At 39.1% G+C, this 15,244-nt stretch overlaps 1 protein-coding gene across 5 annotated transcripts in view; it reads right to left on the bottom strand.

The window, feature by feature from the left end:
- The window catches only part of mad1l1.L (mitotic arrest deficient 1 like 1 L homeolog), a 501,886-nt gene that overhangs the window by 230,384 nt on the left and 256,258 nt on the right, over positions 1-15,244 (bottom strand). For all 5 annotated transcript variants that reach the window (XM_041575521.1, XM_018234121.2, XM_041575523.1 and 2 more), the window contains 1 exon segment: positions 2,378-2,466. In XM_041575521.1, coding sequence (XP_041431455.1) covers positions 2,378-2,466 — 89 coding nt within the window.

Here is a 15,244-nt window from a genome sequence, read left to right as displayed (position 1 = left end):
ATATTATGCATTGTTGCCTACAAGACTTGGCTTTTAATTAGTTATGATATAACAACTGAACTGCAATCACGCCGTGCTGTAAATCATCACTATTTCATCATCATAGTAGAAAGAAACAGACAGATGAGCAGTCCTTGCCTACATGAGCTTGCAGTCCATAATGATAAAATAAACTATTACAAGTTGTTCATGATAATAGGATAGTATCTGAGAACACAGCATGCCTTATTTATTAACTGTAGGGCATTTGCCTTTGTATTTTGCCCAGGAACTAGGGTCCTAGGAGCACGTTGAGCAGAAAGGCCTATGATTCTCCCATGAATACAGTGCTGCCTGTGTTTGGTTGTATTCAAGGGGGTTTACTGGCATCAAAAATCATCGCATCAATAATTTAGCAAAGTTGGAGTTGTTATTCATGCAGTCTTGCTAGTAGAAACCATCATCATCATTTATTTATATAGCGCCGACAAGATACGCAGTGCTTTAACCCTAGATCTTCTTTCATTTTCTTTTAACTTTCTTGGGAATTGATTACTTTGCCTTTAAATTCTGCTCCGGGATTACTCAGAAAGCCATGTAATGTGTTGATGTTATTAGACTCCATTAAAATGATACTTTAATGAGGGTTTTCCATTTTATGACATTGGTTTATTAACAGACTGTAAAATTGCACATTTAAAATTCGGATTTGATCACTGCAGCTTTCAAGAACAGAACTCGCCATCAAGAGGGATAATAAAATCATTAGGAGAGTACTGCCATGCTTTAAAGGGCCACTATAACTTTCTTTTTATGCTTCCAATGATTTATCTTATTGGAAATAAAGTTAAATGCATATTTACTTTAATTTTGCTTTATTTTTAGGCATCCATGGAGATATTCGGGGGTCACCTTGTAACTGAAGCTGTACCTATGATACCACTGCTTCCGCATTACCTCCCATACACCTTCTGTAGTGTTCATATATCATATATAAAGAAGCTATCAGAGGGACAGCTAGAACAAAGAACTCCATGGGCCCTTAAATTGGCTATACAGGGCCTGATCCATACAGTATCCAATTGATTAACCAGCAGGCATGGTATCACACAATGGCCATACCCATGCATGGCAACTTTCTATTTTTGTATTCTATTGCTGTAAAGCTTCTCTTCATTTTAATTCCCCCAACCAATGGAATTTTTTCGATGATGAACCAGAATCAGAGCATTACTGATCTGGTGGCGTTGTGTCTGGCCATATATGCCTAGGTGGTTGGACAGTAGGGTTGAAACAGGCCAAACTGCCTGACCAAATCTGAGCATGTAAGTCCAGCTTTAGTCTAGTACAGGGATCACATTCAAACGTAAAATAAAGTTGGAAAGCAACACAAGCATTCAAAAAAACTCCTGGTCTGTGATTGACTACTGGTAGCCCGTATGAGGACTGGCAGCCTACAGGAGGCTCCGTTTGGCAGTACACCTGGTTTTTATCCAACCAAAACTTGCCTCCAAAATAGAAATTGAAAAATGTTCCCAGTGGGCTCAAAGCAAGGGCTTAACAGGCCAACCTGATTTTGTGCTTGATAATTAGCAACAACCCATAAGGTTAGTTTCTCAAGCCGACTGAGCATGTGAGTGTCACTTTCCAATATGGTGAACACGCGCCCCCCCCCTTCCCTGTGACAAGTTTGAATCCCTGGATAATTGAGGAGCTGAAACTTTGGGCTGGTGCAACAAGTTTAGCATATAAACATTGACATTTTTAGCCATATTTATTTTTAGGGTTTAGTTCTCCTTTAAATCCATATGCCTACTCCTCCCCTGTGGATGGCACAGCTCCCCCAGCACATAATTAAATAAATTGGGGACAATCAAACAAGTATTTCCAAATGCTAACTAACCAATGGCCTTGATTGGCACTACCTAGGAATTTTTTTAAGCTTGTGTTGCTCCCCAACTCTTTTGACGTTTGAATGTCGCCTACTGGTACAATAGGTTAGGGATCCCTGCACCTATACTATCACATTACAATATCAGTCGGCATCCTTGTCAACTGCCATGTTATAATGATCTGTTTAAATGGAACAACAGAATGGCACTTTGTGAGTCATTTCAGCAAAGGTCTAGATTAAGTTTGCTCCATCTTTAACATTTCACAGCTGACACATCTATGCAGGAAAATCTGAAGGTACAGAAGCCATGAAGATGACAAACATTGCCTGCCTCGAGGCTGTGGTAGGATAATTAATGGAACAGAAGCATTTCCATTAAAACATATTTGCCCGGCATGCGCTCCAAGAAAACACATAGGGACTATTTAAAAACATAGTTCTAAACAAGCGATTTCCACTTTATTTCATACCCAGATTAATTGCTGAGACAATTTTGCGGCCTACCTGAGAGCGCTCATTGCCTCGTTTGTAAAAGACATGGTTTGATCTGATGAGCCCATCTGAGACTTCAAGACTTTCAGCTCTGCTGTTAACTGCAGAAAGAAAAACATGGCAAAGATGAGTATTAATATCAGTTCCTCTGCATGTATTCTGTGTGCGCTAACAAGGAGATAGATTTAAAGCGAGCACATACAAATTTTAATGCAATTCAAACACACAAGTAGATTATTATTAATGCACAAATGATATACATATACAGTCACGATTATTTAATAAAGATAGCTAAACAATATGCATGTTTGTGTAATATTCATAATTGAATATCCATTACTAGTGTAGAATACATACAATAAATTCCTTTATATTAATTGCAAATTTTATAAATACGAAGTAGAATAAGTTAAAGGAGAAGGAAAGGTTAAAACTAAGTAAGCCTTATCAGAAAGGTCCATCTAAATATACCAGTAAACCCCCAAAGTGGTGCTGCTCTGAGCCTCCTGTCAAAAGAAATACAGCATTTCTTTCCTTCTATTGTGTACACATGGGCTTTTGTATCAGACTTCCTGTTTTCAGCTTAAACCTCATTGCCCTGGGCAAGAGCATGCTCAGTTTGCTCCTCTTCCCCTCCCCCTCCCTTCTCTACTGTAATCTGAGCCCAGAGCAGAGAGAGACTCAGGCAGGAAGTGATGTCACACCATGTTAATACTGCAGCTCCTATCCTAAACAAACAGAGAGTTTCTAGAGCTTTTTACTCAGGTATGGTAAAACATTCTACAGAATAAATATAGCATTCTAGCTTGCACTATTGCAGCTAATCTATTGGCAATAAAATGCCTCCGTAGCTTTCCTTCTCCTTTAATGCTGAAAATATGAAGAAACCACAATGAAAACCTGGCAATGCTCAACCATTGGCAGCAGGCCTCATCCTAGGAAACAGTGATGAGAAAACTTGTCAACCCGTGCCCGACCCGGCCTATGGGTCTGCTTTGATTTATACATAAGTACCCGGAGCAACCCCAAATCTGAAATCATGGAGGGGGCAGGGCAAGGGTAAACGGCATTTATAAATAGACTCCGCCAGAAGAAGAATCGGAACACAGTTAGATCGCGGTCGGGAAGGGCGCAGGAAGAGCTTAGCTAAAAGCCGCAGTCCTGTGGGTTTCAGGCCAGCCTGCACAACACTAGTAAGAAACTATTGATTGGCACACACTGATTCCCATGTGCACAGTCTTCGGCACATGGGATTCGTATATACACAGGCACTTTAGTAAGCACCATAGAATGGAGGCCAGAAAAACTTCTTAAAGATCGGGTCAAGGTCCTCCAACAACAACGTGACAACAGTCACATTCGGTTTTGACAGCTATCAAGGCAGCCAGTTACCTAGAAATTATCCAAGCCATTAACAGAACCTGCCAAAACCTGCAGTGAATTCCACAGCCTCACTGTCCTCGCCGTGAAGAACCACCTTCACTGCTTTGAAGTCTCATAATTTAAATCAGGAGTGTCCATGCTTTGCTAATGCAAGGTCTACTTTAAGCGATGATGTGTCATTAGGATCTACATCCATAAAAGCAGTTAACACTCTGTTCCATGGAAAAATTCTTAAATATTAATAAATAAAAAATTATGAAAAAAATTATGAAAAAATGTATATTGCTATATTTAACAACTATTTCTTATGTAACCCTAACATAAATATCTGAATGAAAAGCATGAAAGAGAAGTGTGATTTAGACAAGCTGTTTGTTGACAGTGTCTTGAGATCAATTTATCACCAGCTAAAAGTCTACTGGTAAATCACGATCTACCTTTTGGACACCCCTGGTTTAAATCTTTCATCCCTCTAGTTCTAGTTAAGTTGCACATCTCTGCACTCTCTCCAGCTCATTTATATCCTTCTTAAAGACTGGAGCCCAAAACTGCACTTCATACTCAAGGTGAGTCCTTCCCAGAGATCTATAAAGAGGGAAAATTAGGTTTTAATTCTTTGAGTTAATGCCCCTTTTTAATGTAAGACCGTAATTTATTTTCTTTAGTTGTCACTGAGTGACACTGCCTACAGTTACACAGCTTGTTATCCAAAAAATCCCCACAACACACTACTATTTATGAATAACGAGAAGGTATAACGAGGATTTATGCATAACTTTGCGATTAACAACAGTGAAGCTCATTACCAGTTTTCTGCCCACTTCACCTGCTAGGTCAGGACACGAGGAGATTATGTGACCTATCCAGGATCACAAGGATTCAAAACAGGATCTCCAGCATGAGATGCCACATCAAAGCATGATCATTTAACCTAAAGTCCAATGCCTCCTCCAGTACCATCAGGCTGAGGGTAGTTTGGAAGCACAAATTAGAAACAAGCTCTTGGAGACATGTAGCATTTCTTTAGGTTCTATAGAAGAATGTTCTTCGGTTTAAAGTTTGGAATATATCTATGCATGGGAATGAAAGGCATATGGAGATGCCCAGGTGCTGTGGAACAGTAACTTGCAAGGTGAATTTATATTGAAGCATGTCTGGGTCTGTAGATCAACAGCAGAGGGAGTGTTGAAGGCTGAGTATTCCCTGTGGAAGAAGAGGGCTCTACATTACAAACAAGCACAGGGGACAGGGTACAAACATCTAATCTCCCTGAAAAGCCTTCCCGCTGGCTAGAATATAAATCACTTGCGGGGTGGCACTCGGATCCCTTTGTTTTCTGAAGTTGCATCACAAGAAAATTTTGGGCGACTTCGGAAAACGAAGCAATCAGTGTGCCACCCCACCAGTAATTTTAGCCGGCGGGATGGCAGTTCGGGGAGATTAGTCGCCCGAAGAAGAGGCAATTTGTCGACGGGCGACTAAATCTTCCCGAATCTTCACGTGTGTCTCTGCCCTTTGAGCTCATGTTGCAGTCTCAGCCAGGCAGCACTGAGGAGCACACCAACATGGGAGCGCTTTCACACATTACTGTTTATTCAGAGACTGATAAGATTATCATAGCAAAAAATGTTTCTCTCAATTTTCTGATTAAGCAGCTTATCTGCGACTCCGTTCGGTCTATCAAAGGCAGCTGAGAGGAAAGGAAAGACGAGCTATTCACACAAGTGCAGAGCTGCAAATGCAAAGCATGGATTTCCAGCTCAGCTTCTGAGATGTTTTTCCCCTTCTCTTCACGTAAGATGGGCACCCTGCACTGAAATTAAATAGCCAGACACTATCTGAAACTCAAAAGGTTTGAACTAGTAAGCTGGACAAGCAAGACTCACAATGAAAGCAAATATATGTCAATATTAATTTCCAGTTCCAACATGTGTGTGTTTCTTTATTTTAAATAAAATTAGTATTTTCCCTAATAATATCAAAAGAATATCGTCCTGGAGGTTTATATGCCTCAATTTTAATATTGACTTGTATAATATGAATGTATATACAGTATGCAGATTATTACAAGTTACATACATACATGTATCGGATCCATTATAGAAAAACGCTTATCTTAAAAATGACAGGCCCCAAGTATTTAAAATACATGTATGGTACCTCTACAGATACAGGTATCCAGAATGCTCGGGTTCTGGGGTTTTAATTTGGATCTCCATACTTTTCGTATGTATGTATGTATGTATGTATGTATGTATGTATGTATGTATGTATGTATAATTTTATTTGTAAAGCAATGCTAAGGAGCCACAGCGCTGTACAGTGCATAAAAGTACAATATATATAAAAGTATACACAGGGAAGACAAATCACATAATAAATATATACAGAATCATAGGACAAAGAGCTTAAGTGCTATGTGGTAAGAGACATAGTGGGAAAGAGGTCCCTGCCCCATAGAGCTTACAGTCTAATTGGATGGGAGGCTAACATGCAGGTACAAATTGGAGATAAAAAAGTGCACAAGGTAAGGCATAGTCAGTAGGGAAAGGACTAGGCTGATGTTCTAGTCACCCAAAAGGAAAATGAGAGGTGGCAGTGGATGTGGATGGTGTGAAGAGATGGTGGCTCTGAGAAGAGCAGAGAAGACGACAAGGAACGTATAGTGAGACAAGAGAAGAAATGTAATGAGGAGCAGAGGAGTGAAGGGCTTTGAATGTTAGTAGAAGGGTTTTATATGGTATCCTTTGCTTAATAAGCAGCCATGCTAAGGATTTTAGTTGAGCAGGTTCCCTTTTAGGAGAGAGCAGAAGGATCCTGGTAGCAGAGTTTAAGATTGATTGGAGGGGAGAGAGATGGGAGTCAGGAAGACCAGTTAGGAGGAGATCTCCATTAAAGATTAATTATATCTTAGTTGGGATCCAGTTCACAGTATGGTTTTATTATTAAAGAGAAAAAGGAAATATTTATAATTCTGAATTCTTTGATTAAGATGAAGTCTGCGGTAGAAGACTTTCCTGTAATTCGAACCTTTCTGGCTATCGGGTTTTTGGATAATAGATTCCATACCTGTAACAGATGCCATACCTTTATTTGTCAATGTCATTTTGTTTATTGTTTACAATTGTAAAATTAAGGTATGGAGATCCAAACTACTCAAAGACCGCTTATCCAGAAAACCCATGATACAAGGCATTCTGGATAATATGTCCTATACATATATATATATATATATATATATATATATATATATATATATATATATATATATATATATATATATATATATATATATATATATATATATATATATATATATATATATATACATACATACATACATACATACATACTATCCCATATTAAAGGCAAACTGCCACAGAAAAAGTAGTTTGGGGGTCTGGTACAAAGGTAAAACAAATTACTTTGCAGCATGGTCAAAACCAAGTTGGCAGTATATTAGAAATTCCAATTTCTTTTAATTGTTCATTATAAATCGTTTCTTGAAAGTGCATTGATGAATGATAGGAATTTTCTGGATGTGAGAATTTCTTCATTATGTTTTTAATATTTGCACAGGTACAGCCCCCCCCCCACCGCCCCAAACAATCTATTTTTATAGACAAGACAGATACATACTGTTGTCCCCAGCCTGCAAAACAAACCCTTGGTTTGAACAAGATCTTTTCTGTATAATTTCCATACTAGATTAAAGAATGTTTGCCACCTACTGGCTGTTGCTTGTTGTGTTCGGCTAAACATTATGTACATTAGAGAACAGTATGATTAATACATGAGAGGAACCATCAGGAGTCCTTATTAAATTCTGCAAAGCCCCACTGGAAGTCAATGAAATTTCCAGAGTTTATGGTAAGTATAAAGTTAGTGTCATGCCTATTTTATGTAATCATTTATCCGGTGCTTAAAAATGGATACGCTGCACAACTAAGCAAAGCCATTACGGAAATAAAAGCTTATTTAAGAGAACTATATTAATACTTTATGTCACGCCGTGTACCACTGGCTCTAGAACCTGCTGCTTTTGGTACCCTTCGTTTCGACTCTACTAATATTTACTTAATGTCTGGCCACACATGAATGTATCTCACATCTATAACATTAAATGCCTGGCTACGTGGCTGGCCAGGATTCCTAATCCACATAACAAACACAAATTAATCATATAAAGCACAAAAAAAAAAACCAAAACAAAACACACAGAGTACTCTGCCTAGACAGTGTGCAATGTTTTCCATTGAATGTCAATACAGGTATGGGATCCGTTATCCAGAAACCCGTTATCCAGAAAGCTCCAAATTATGGGAAAGCCATCTCCCATATTCTTAAATTTTAGCAAATAACTGTATTTTTCAAAAATGTCCTTTTTATATGTAATAAAAAAAGTGGCTTGTACTTGCCAGTATGCCAGTAATTAAATTGTATGTATCCATATTGGTGACAAGACTATTCTATTGGGTTCATTTCATGATTAAATGATTTTAGCAGACTTAAAGGAGAACTAAACCCTTAATTAAAAACCATACCCCCCTACCCTACATAGATCCCCTTCCCTGCTTCCCCCAGCCTAGCTGTTACCCCTGGTAAATACACCCCTCTGTCCAGATTCAGGGCATCAGAGTTCATGAGCGCCATCTTCTTCACTTCGGTAATCTAAGGAAGAGAGCAGCATATCGGCGCATGCGCCGAAAGTAACGAAAATTGCTGAAGCGCTGGAAGAAGACCCGAAGATTACCAAAGAGAAGAAGATGGCACCCATAAACTCCGATGAATCTGCACCGAGGGGTAAGTAAAGAGTAAGGGGCATTTACCAGGGGTAACACTTAGGTTGGGGGGGAGCATGGAGGCAGTAGGTTTTTTTTTTTAATTATGGGTTTAGTTCTCATTAAAGGCTGATCTAAATTATGGAAAACCCCCAAAAATTGCATTTTCTCTTGGCTTGTTCTTGTTTTCAAATACAGGCATCTAGAACCTTTCCATCTTATAGAACAGATATGAGTTTTAACCTCTCACTTGCATGTTGCTAGGTTTTTTTTCTTATAATTCTACACCTTATTTTACAAACAGAATCCTAATATACTATCTTGACAATCAAACATTCAGTAGGGTCGGGGCTTATGAGTTTATATTCAGACTTGGTCTCTAAGCCCATATTCCAGCCTGTCCCTACCCAAAGCATTGTGGGGAAAAAACACTGGTTCACAGCAGAATACTTTTGTATCCCTAAGCCCAGGGGTCCCCGTACGTCAATGGCCTAGAAATGGTAAAAGCTTCTTTCTAGGTTTTCTCAGAAATCAATACTAGTACACACGTTACCAGAATCTATATATTCCCATGTGCTGGAGCACTAATGAACTAACTCCAAACTTAGATTATTGATTTAGTTTGCAGTTGATCCAGCAAAATATTACTAAACTTATTAAACATATTACTAAACTTTTTTCAGGCAAGTGGAAGTGCTATCCAAAGTTGTTTTGTTTCTGTACATAACTGCCATTGAACTCTACTGGTGCATACTGGTATCCCAACTCAAAAACAGATACCATCTGAAAATATCTAAAATATCTAAAGTGTGTGCAAGCAATTGTTTAACGGAGAACGAAAGTCTAGTCTAGAAATGCTGTAATTTATATGCTGAACTTATTGTACCAGTCCCATGGTTCTACGTTGTCCACAGGTGCTCACCATCCATGAGTTTGTGTGCCCTTCTTTGGATTGTCAATGACACAGATGTTCAGTGTTCCCTAAGCTGCTATCGAACTGATCAAACATTTTATGTATCACTCAATCCTGTCCAATCTTCCATGGTAACATTCTGAGAAAGTTCCCCTTATCATTCTGGACTCATGAGACCCAGGTTTGAAGTAGATTTGCTAGGAGTGTAGGGAGGGGGGACAGAAAGAGTTAAAAGCATATTCCATTCCCATTCAGCTAAAGTATTATAGAAAATAGCCACAACCTGTCAGATATTTCGACACAGCCTCACGGAAGCACAGATGAATTAGCTAGCAAGGTATCCATCACAATAACCAATCAACGGCTAGATCCTTGTGGGCTGCTGTGAGAATAGGCTGAAAAATGTGCACGGAGGAGGTGTAGAGTTCAGAACGAGTGACAAAGCAGAAGACTTGAGAGTGATGAATACCTCCACTGTGCATGCATATAATTATGTATATAAATCTGAAGGTCTACTAGAGGTCCCCAAACAGATCATCTTCGCTTTATAGCCGAGCGCCTGCAGGTGTTACGGAACAAATATTTGCTTATAAACATATGTACAATTGCTCGGTGAGTGATTGCCTTCAAGCTGCTTGTTCATTTTCTGCAATGAATGTGAAAATGGCGCTTGGCACGGGGGTGAATGACAAACACTCCCTTCTGTCTGTGCATGCGAGGGCTTTTTGTCATATGTGATGGACCATAACCCAAACAGACGACATAAATTGTGCATGTACATTAAATGAGGGAACAGGGAAATCCTCTCTGGCAACAGACACTTACAGTAATATTACTGAACTAAGCATGTTAAATGTTATGGATGAAGCACTTTTTTTTGTTTAATTCTATGCAAACTGTTCTTAGTTCATTTAATGACAAATACCTACAGATCAGCTTACAAACAAAGATCTTCCAAGCACAACAACAATCATCATCAAAAAGGGGAGAAAACGGCTTTACAAAAAAATTACTGTCTGACAAAGCTGAAAATGTTGCATCATTGTAATATCACTATGTCTTGTGGGCCGTCTATCACACGGTGCTTTTTCCCCCACTAAAGTTGTTCTTTAAATAGGAAAGTATTGCCTCATGTCTACATGACCAAAAGTATCCCTATCAAGACATTCCGTCTAAAATGACATATATTTAGTTGAACCATTCACTGGTGAGTTCCAGACTGTCTACAAATTCCAGAAGCAGTATGCTACCTTCCTAACAAACCTAAAATCACTGTGTGCAATGCCAAGTGTTGGTTGGTGTGCTGTAAAGGTCACCACCATGGTAAACCAGAAGTTTAATAGAAGAGAATAATACCTGCCTGAATACATAATGCTTATAGTAACCATCGGTAGAAGAGACATAGTCTGGGGTTGTTTTCCATGGCTTGGGCTAGGGCCACAAAAAATTACTTGCTTTCTTCTTTGTGGCAACAGTTTGGAGAACCCTTATTTCCCTTTTAGCAGAATAACGCTAAGTTTCAATGCTTGATGGCAACAAATAATCATCTAGGACTGTTTTCCGTGGTTTGGAGACGTGTTCCTCAATCTACTGAAAGCAAACCTTAAGGCTCCGGACTAGAATGCCATTCTTGACAATTCTATGCTTCCTACTTCGTGTTTTGAAAAGGCTTTTTCAAATGAATGAATCCTAGCAGAAGGCAAGGTCTATACAAAATGGGTTTGCGGAGACAAAGTAGAAGAACGTGACTGGTCTGCAGTAAGCCCTTACATCAAACTCAACTGGATAACTGTGGGATGAAATAGAATGTCAACTGAAAGCCAGGCCCAATAACAACCATCAATGTCTAATCTCACTAACACTCTTCTGGATGAATGGAAGCCAATCCCACCAACAGCCTTCATAAACCTAGAAGAAAGCCTTTCCAGAAGAGTTGAAGCTGTTACAACAGAGGGGTGAAACAACTTTATATTAATATCCTTACTTTGAGGATAAGATGTGGAACCAGCAGGTATCTGGTTACATTTGCCAATATAGTTTAAATACTGTTGCGTTCTCCCAGATGATTCAAGATAAGAATTGCATTATTATATATTCATATCAGTTAAAGATAAATGATTAGTGCGCTACCACAACCGAATAGCTTTTTGTGCAGCAAACACCTCTCACTTGTTGTATGGTAGAATGTTGACTCATGCTGAATTGATTTTTTAATATTCTGGGAATCACATGTTCCATTAACGTAATTTTCCTCTAGTAATGCCAAGTGTTCCTGATGTCAGCCTAGGACTCATTGCATGAGTAAGTATTTTGACTAAGGAAAAATAAGCCCAGCACATCAGAAAAAACAAGTTCTTGTAAACAAATGTATAACAGGTTTTAGGAAACAGGGTGCTAACCAGTAACTTGGAATGTAACAGATCTTCTCCCAACAAAATGGTGGGGAATGATTTTGATCAAACTCAAATTAGTAAATGCTCAAACACTATCTTAGTCAGATGGTAGAGGTAGTATTGCCTGACGTGGTAAATCAATCTCCAGTGCTAAGTGAAGCTCATAGTGGTCCTTAATTCCAAGAATCTAACCCTAAGCCTAACAAAGTCCCTATCCTGGTGGCCTTGTCACTGCAGGGTAATAACCCTCCTAAGTCTCCTTATTGGAGCCTCTGGCTGCTCTACTAACTAACCACCGGATCCTATCGTTCACTCCTAGAGTGACTTTAAAACACCTATCCATGCACTTCAACTATATTGGAACCTGGAGACTGGAATATGAATACGAGAGGCCTGAATAGAAAGAAGAGTGATAAAAAGTAGCAAAAACAATATATGTATAGCTTTACAGAGCATTTGTTTCTAGATGGGGTCAGTGACCCCAATATGAAAGCTAGAAAAAGTCAGACGAAGAAGGCAAATAATTAAAAGCAATAAAAAATAAACAATGAAAAGCTGCCTAGAAATGGCCATTCTATAACATCGTTAACTTAAAGGTGAACCATCCATTTAAGGAACCAACTTAGCTGTCTAGAGCCCTTCTGGGGGGAAATTAGCAAACATAAAAGTTCACAAAACCTTTAGGGCAAAGAAACACACTAAGATTCAAGGAGATTGTCATAAATTACCTCTTCTTTGGGGCGACTAATCTCCCCGAACGGCTAGAATGTAAATTGCCGGCGGGACGGCAATCGGTGCGTTTCGTTTTCCAAAGTTGCTTCACAAGCAAACTTCGGGTGACTTTGGAAATCGAAGCGTTTAGAGTGCCACCCCAACAGCGATTTCAATTCTAGCCGACGAGAAGCAGTTCGGGTGGGTTAGTCGCCCCGAAGAAGAGACAATTTATCGCCAGGTGACAATCTCCCCGAATCTGAGCGCGTGTCTCTGCCCTTAACCTCCTACAAACCTCATTTTTGAACCCTTTAAAGGCTTAGAGTAGGCACCAAGGCATGATGACAAGAAGAGATTACAGCGAGCTAAGTTACTGCTGTCAAATGAATATAATATTTTCAGGATTTTACAAAAACAAACATTAACCTTCTCTGAGCAAATAAAGAATTCTTCATGATTCCAATTACTCCGTAAATGTGGCTAAGCAAGGTTATTACTGGCTCGTTAATATGAAACCTTAGTAAAGCCTGTCAAATGATACATTGCATTGAGCATCCTGTAATGAAACAGATTTAGAAGGTGCCATTGTATGCTTTACAAAGTAACATGCCGACACAGCCAAACAATGGTGAATAAAATCTGCCTTCTGTGTACGGCTGACCTTCATTTGAAATACATAACAGTTGAGGGCAATCTCACTTCTCAGACTGCTTCCTATGCAGAACTACTCTTGAAATATGAAGACAGGATAATGCAAACGGCTGTCAGCCTATTGTGAAGTCCTAAGACCATTAGAAGCATTAGCTAGTGCCAAAACAACTGTGTCGCTTCTCAATAGTCGGGTTATCAAGCAGCCCATTTGCGCAGCTTACTGAACAAGGGACTTGCGTAAGATTCCTCAAACATTTAGACAGGGAGGGAAAAAAAGGCAAATGTTGAAAAAAAACCTTGTGATTTGATGATGAAGTAGCTGGCATTAAAAGGTGAATGCAGAGGTTGAAAATGAGTACAAATCTCAATGTGATTAAGGAAAGTTATTTAAATACATAAATATTTAAACTCTATTAAAAAAAAAAAAGTCAGCTGTGGGGGAGGTGGATAGTATAAATGACTAGCAAGCAAGACCCATGCACACTCACAATTTTCTCTGTTTGAATACGGCTGAATAATTAAGAATCATATCTGACTCTAAATTCTAGCAGTGATAAGGATGATGAACAGTAGAAAATATATTATGCTGTTCAACACAAGAGTGAAAAAAAATGGGTGCCACTGTCCAAAAGTCTCAGTAATGGGGATTTTTGAGTGGAGTATGTGTGCTGGAGATTTGCATATAAGAAATGTCAACCAAGTTCCTTGTGAAGGTCTAATGAATTGGCTGTTGGCAATGGTGTTGAAGGATTGGATTTAAGTAATGGAATCATCCATCAGCTATATCCAAAGCTGGCTCATTGGAACTGTAGAAGACATACAGAAGTGTGTAAGGAGCCAAATCTAAAGACATGCTTGGGTTTTAGAGAGAGCCTGCTTAAAAATGTGTTTAAGATTAAGAAAACTAGCTTTCAGTGTCTTGGGATGCTTCAGGGTCACTTTTAACCAATGTCTGGTAGTGTCTCCGGAAAATTATACAAATAAAGGCCAGATGCAGCCAGTCACTCCATGTCTGGTATTCCAATTCACTTGGAGAGTGGGGAAATTATTAGAATTGTGTCCCTCTCCCTTGGAAAACAAAATGCTTCAAGACTCCCTGTGTGCCTTTACCCGTAATGTGGTTGTAGGGGTCCATATTTGAGAAGGGATAAAAGATAAGATGGTTTTAGTACTTAACGTTAGATAAATAAGGGTCACGGTTCAATTATGGTTCTTTATATGCTTAATAGTATGAGAACGTATTTTATATAAAACAGGACTGTTGCTGTCAAGCCATATTTTATTTGCTGGTGCAGAACAAGCAGATAAAGATTTTCACTGTATGTGGTTATCCACTCTTTAATCCATTTTGCTTCAAGCTCTAAGAATTTAAATATTAATATTCTAACTTTTGAAAGACTCCCATGACCAGAGCCCTATCGCACCGTGTTTGAGAAAAAAACTTGTCTCCGAATGTAAATTTGAAATATTCTGCAGCAGTAGAAACATTACCGATGATCTTAAATATTTCACGAGCAGGTAGCATTTCCGTCAGCTGTTAAGATGAGTTGAGCTGTGCTCTCTTTTGCTTGGAGAGGACCAATTATAGCAGGATCCACAACCAACACTTTCTTCTCTTTAAGGCAGTTTATTTACACACAGGGGTGACCATTTTTACATACAAAAACCTAAATTATAAAAATAAATCCTGCCTGCTGGGGATTACCTTCACACATTTGATGAGTTCATTAAACTGGGCCCATTGTGGACTACCAGCAAAAACCCATAAGTTGGGAACACCCTGCAAGCACAATACTTGCTTTGGGGGGGATTTCTCAGCCTCCTGGCTTTCCTCAGTCTCTCAGACTGTTGGTCACAGCTTATTCTGTACCTTGCAGTTGCAGTCAGTCCCTCTGGGAGTTCCTAACCCAGACAGGTATCCTTCCTGTTCAGAGAGAGCTCACTAGAATTAAATACTTTTCCACAGGACAGCCTTACTGTGGAAAGTGAGCTCCAACATATGAGCTGGACTTACAGAATGGAGTATCTGGCCTGCTTGTTCCTTCCA

The sequence above is a fragment of the Xenopus laevis genome, chromosome 9_10L (assembly GCF_017654675.1).
Source record: "Xenopus laevis strain J_2021 chromosome 9_10L, Xenopus_laevis_v10.1, whole genome shotgun sequence".
NCBI classification, from domain to species: Eukaryota; Metazoa; Chordata; class Amphibia; order Anura; family Pipidae; genus Xenopus; species Xenopus laevis.
This window is presented reverse-complemented; position numbering and strand designations above follow the sequence as displayed.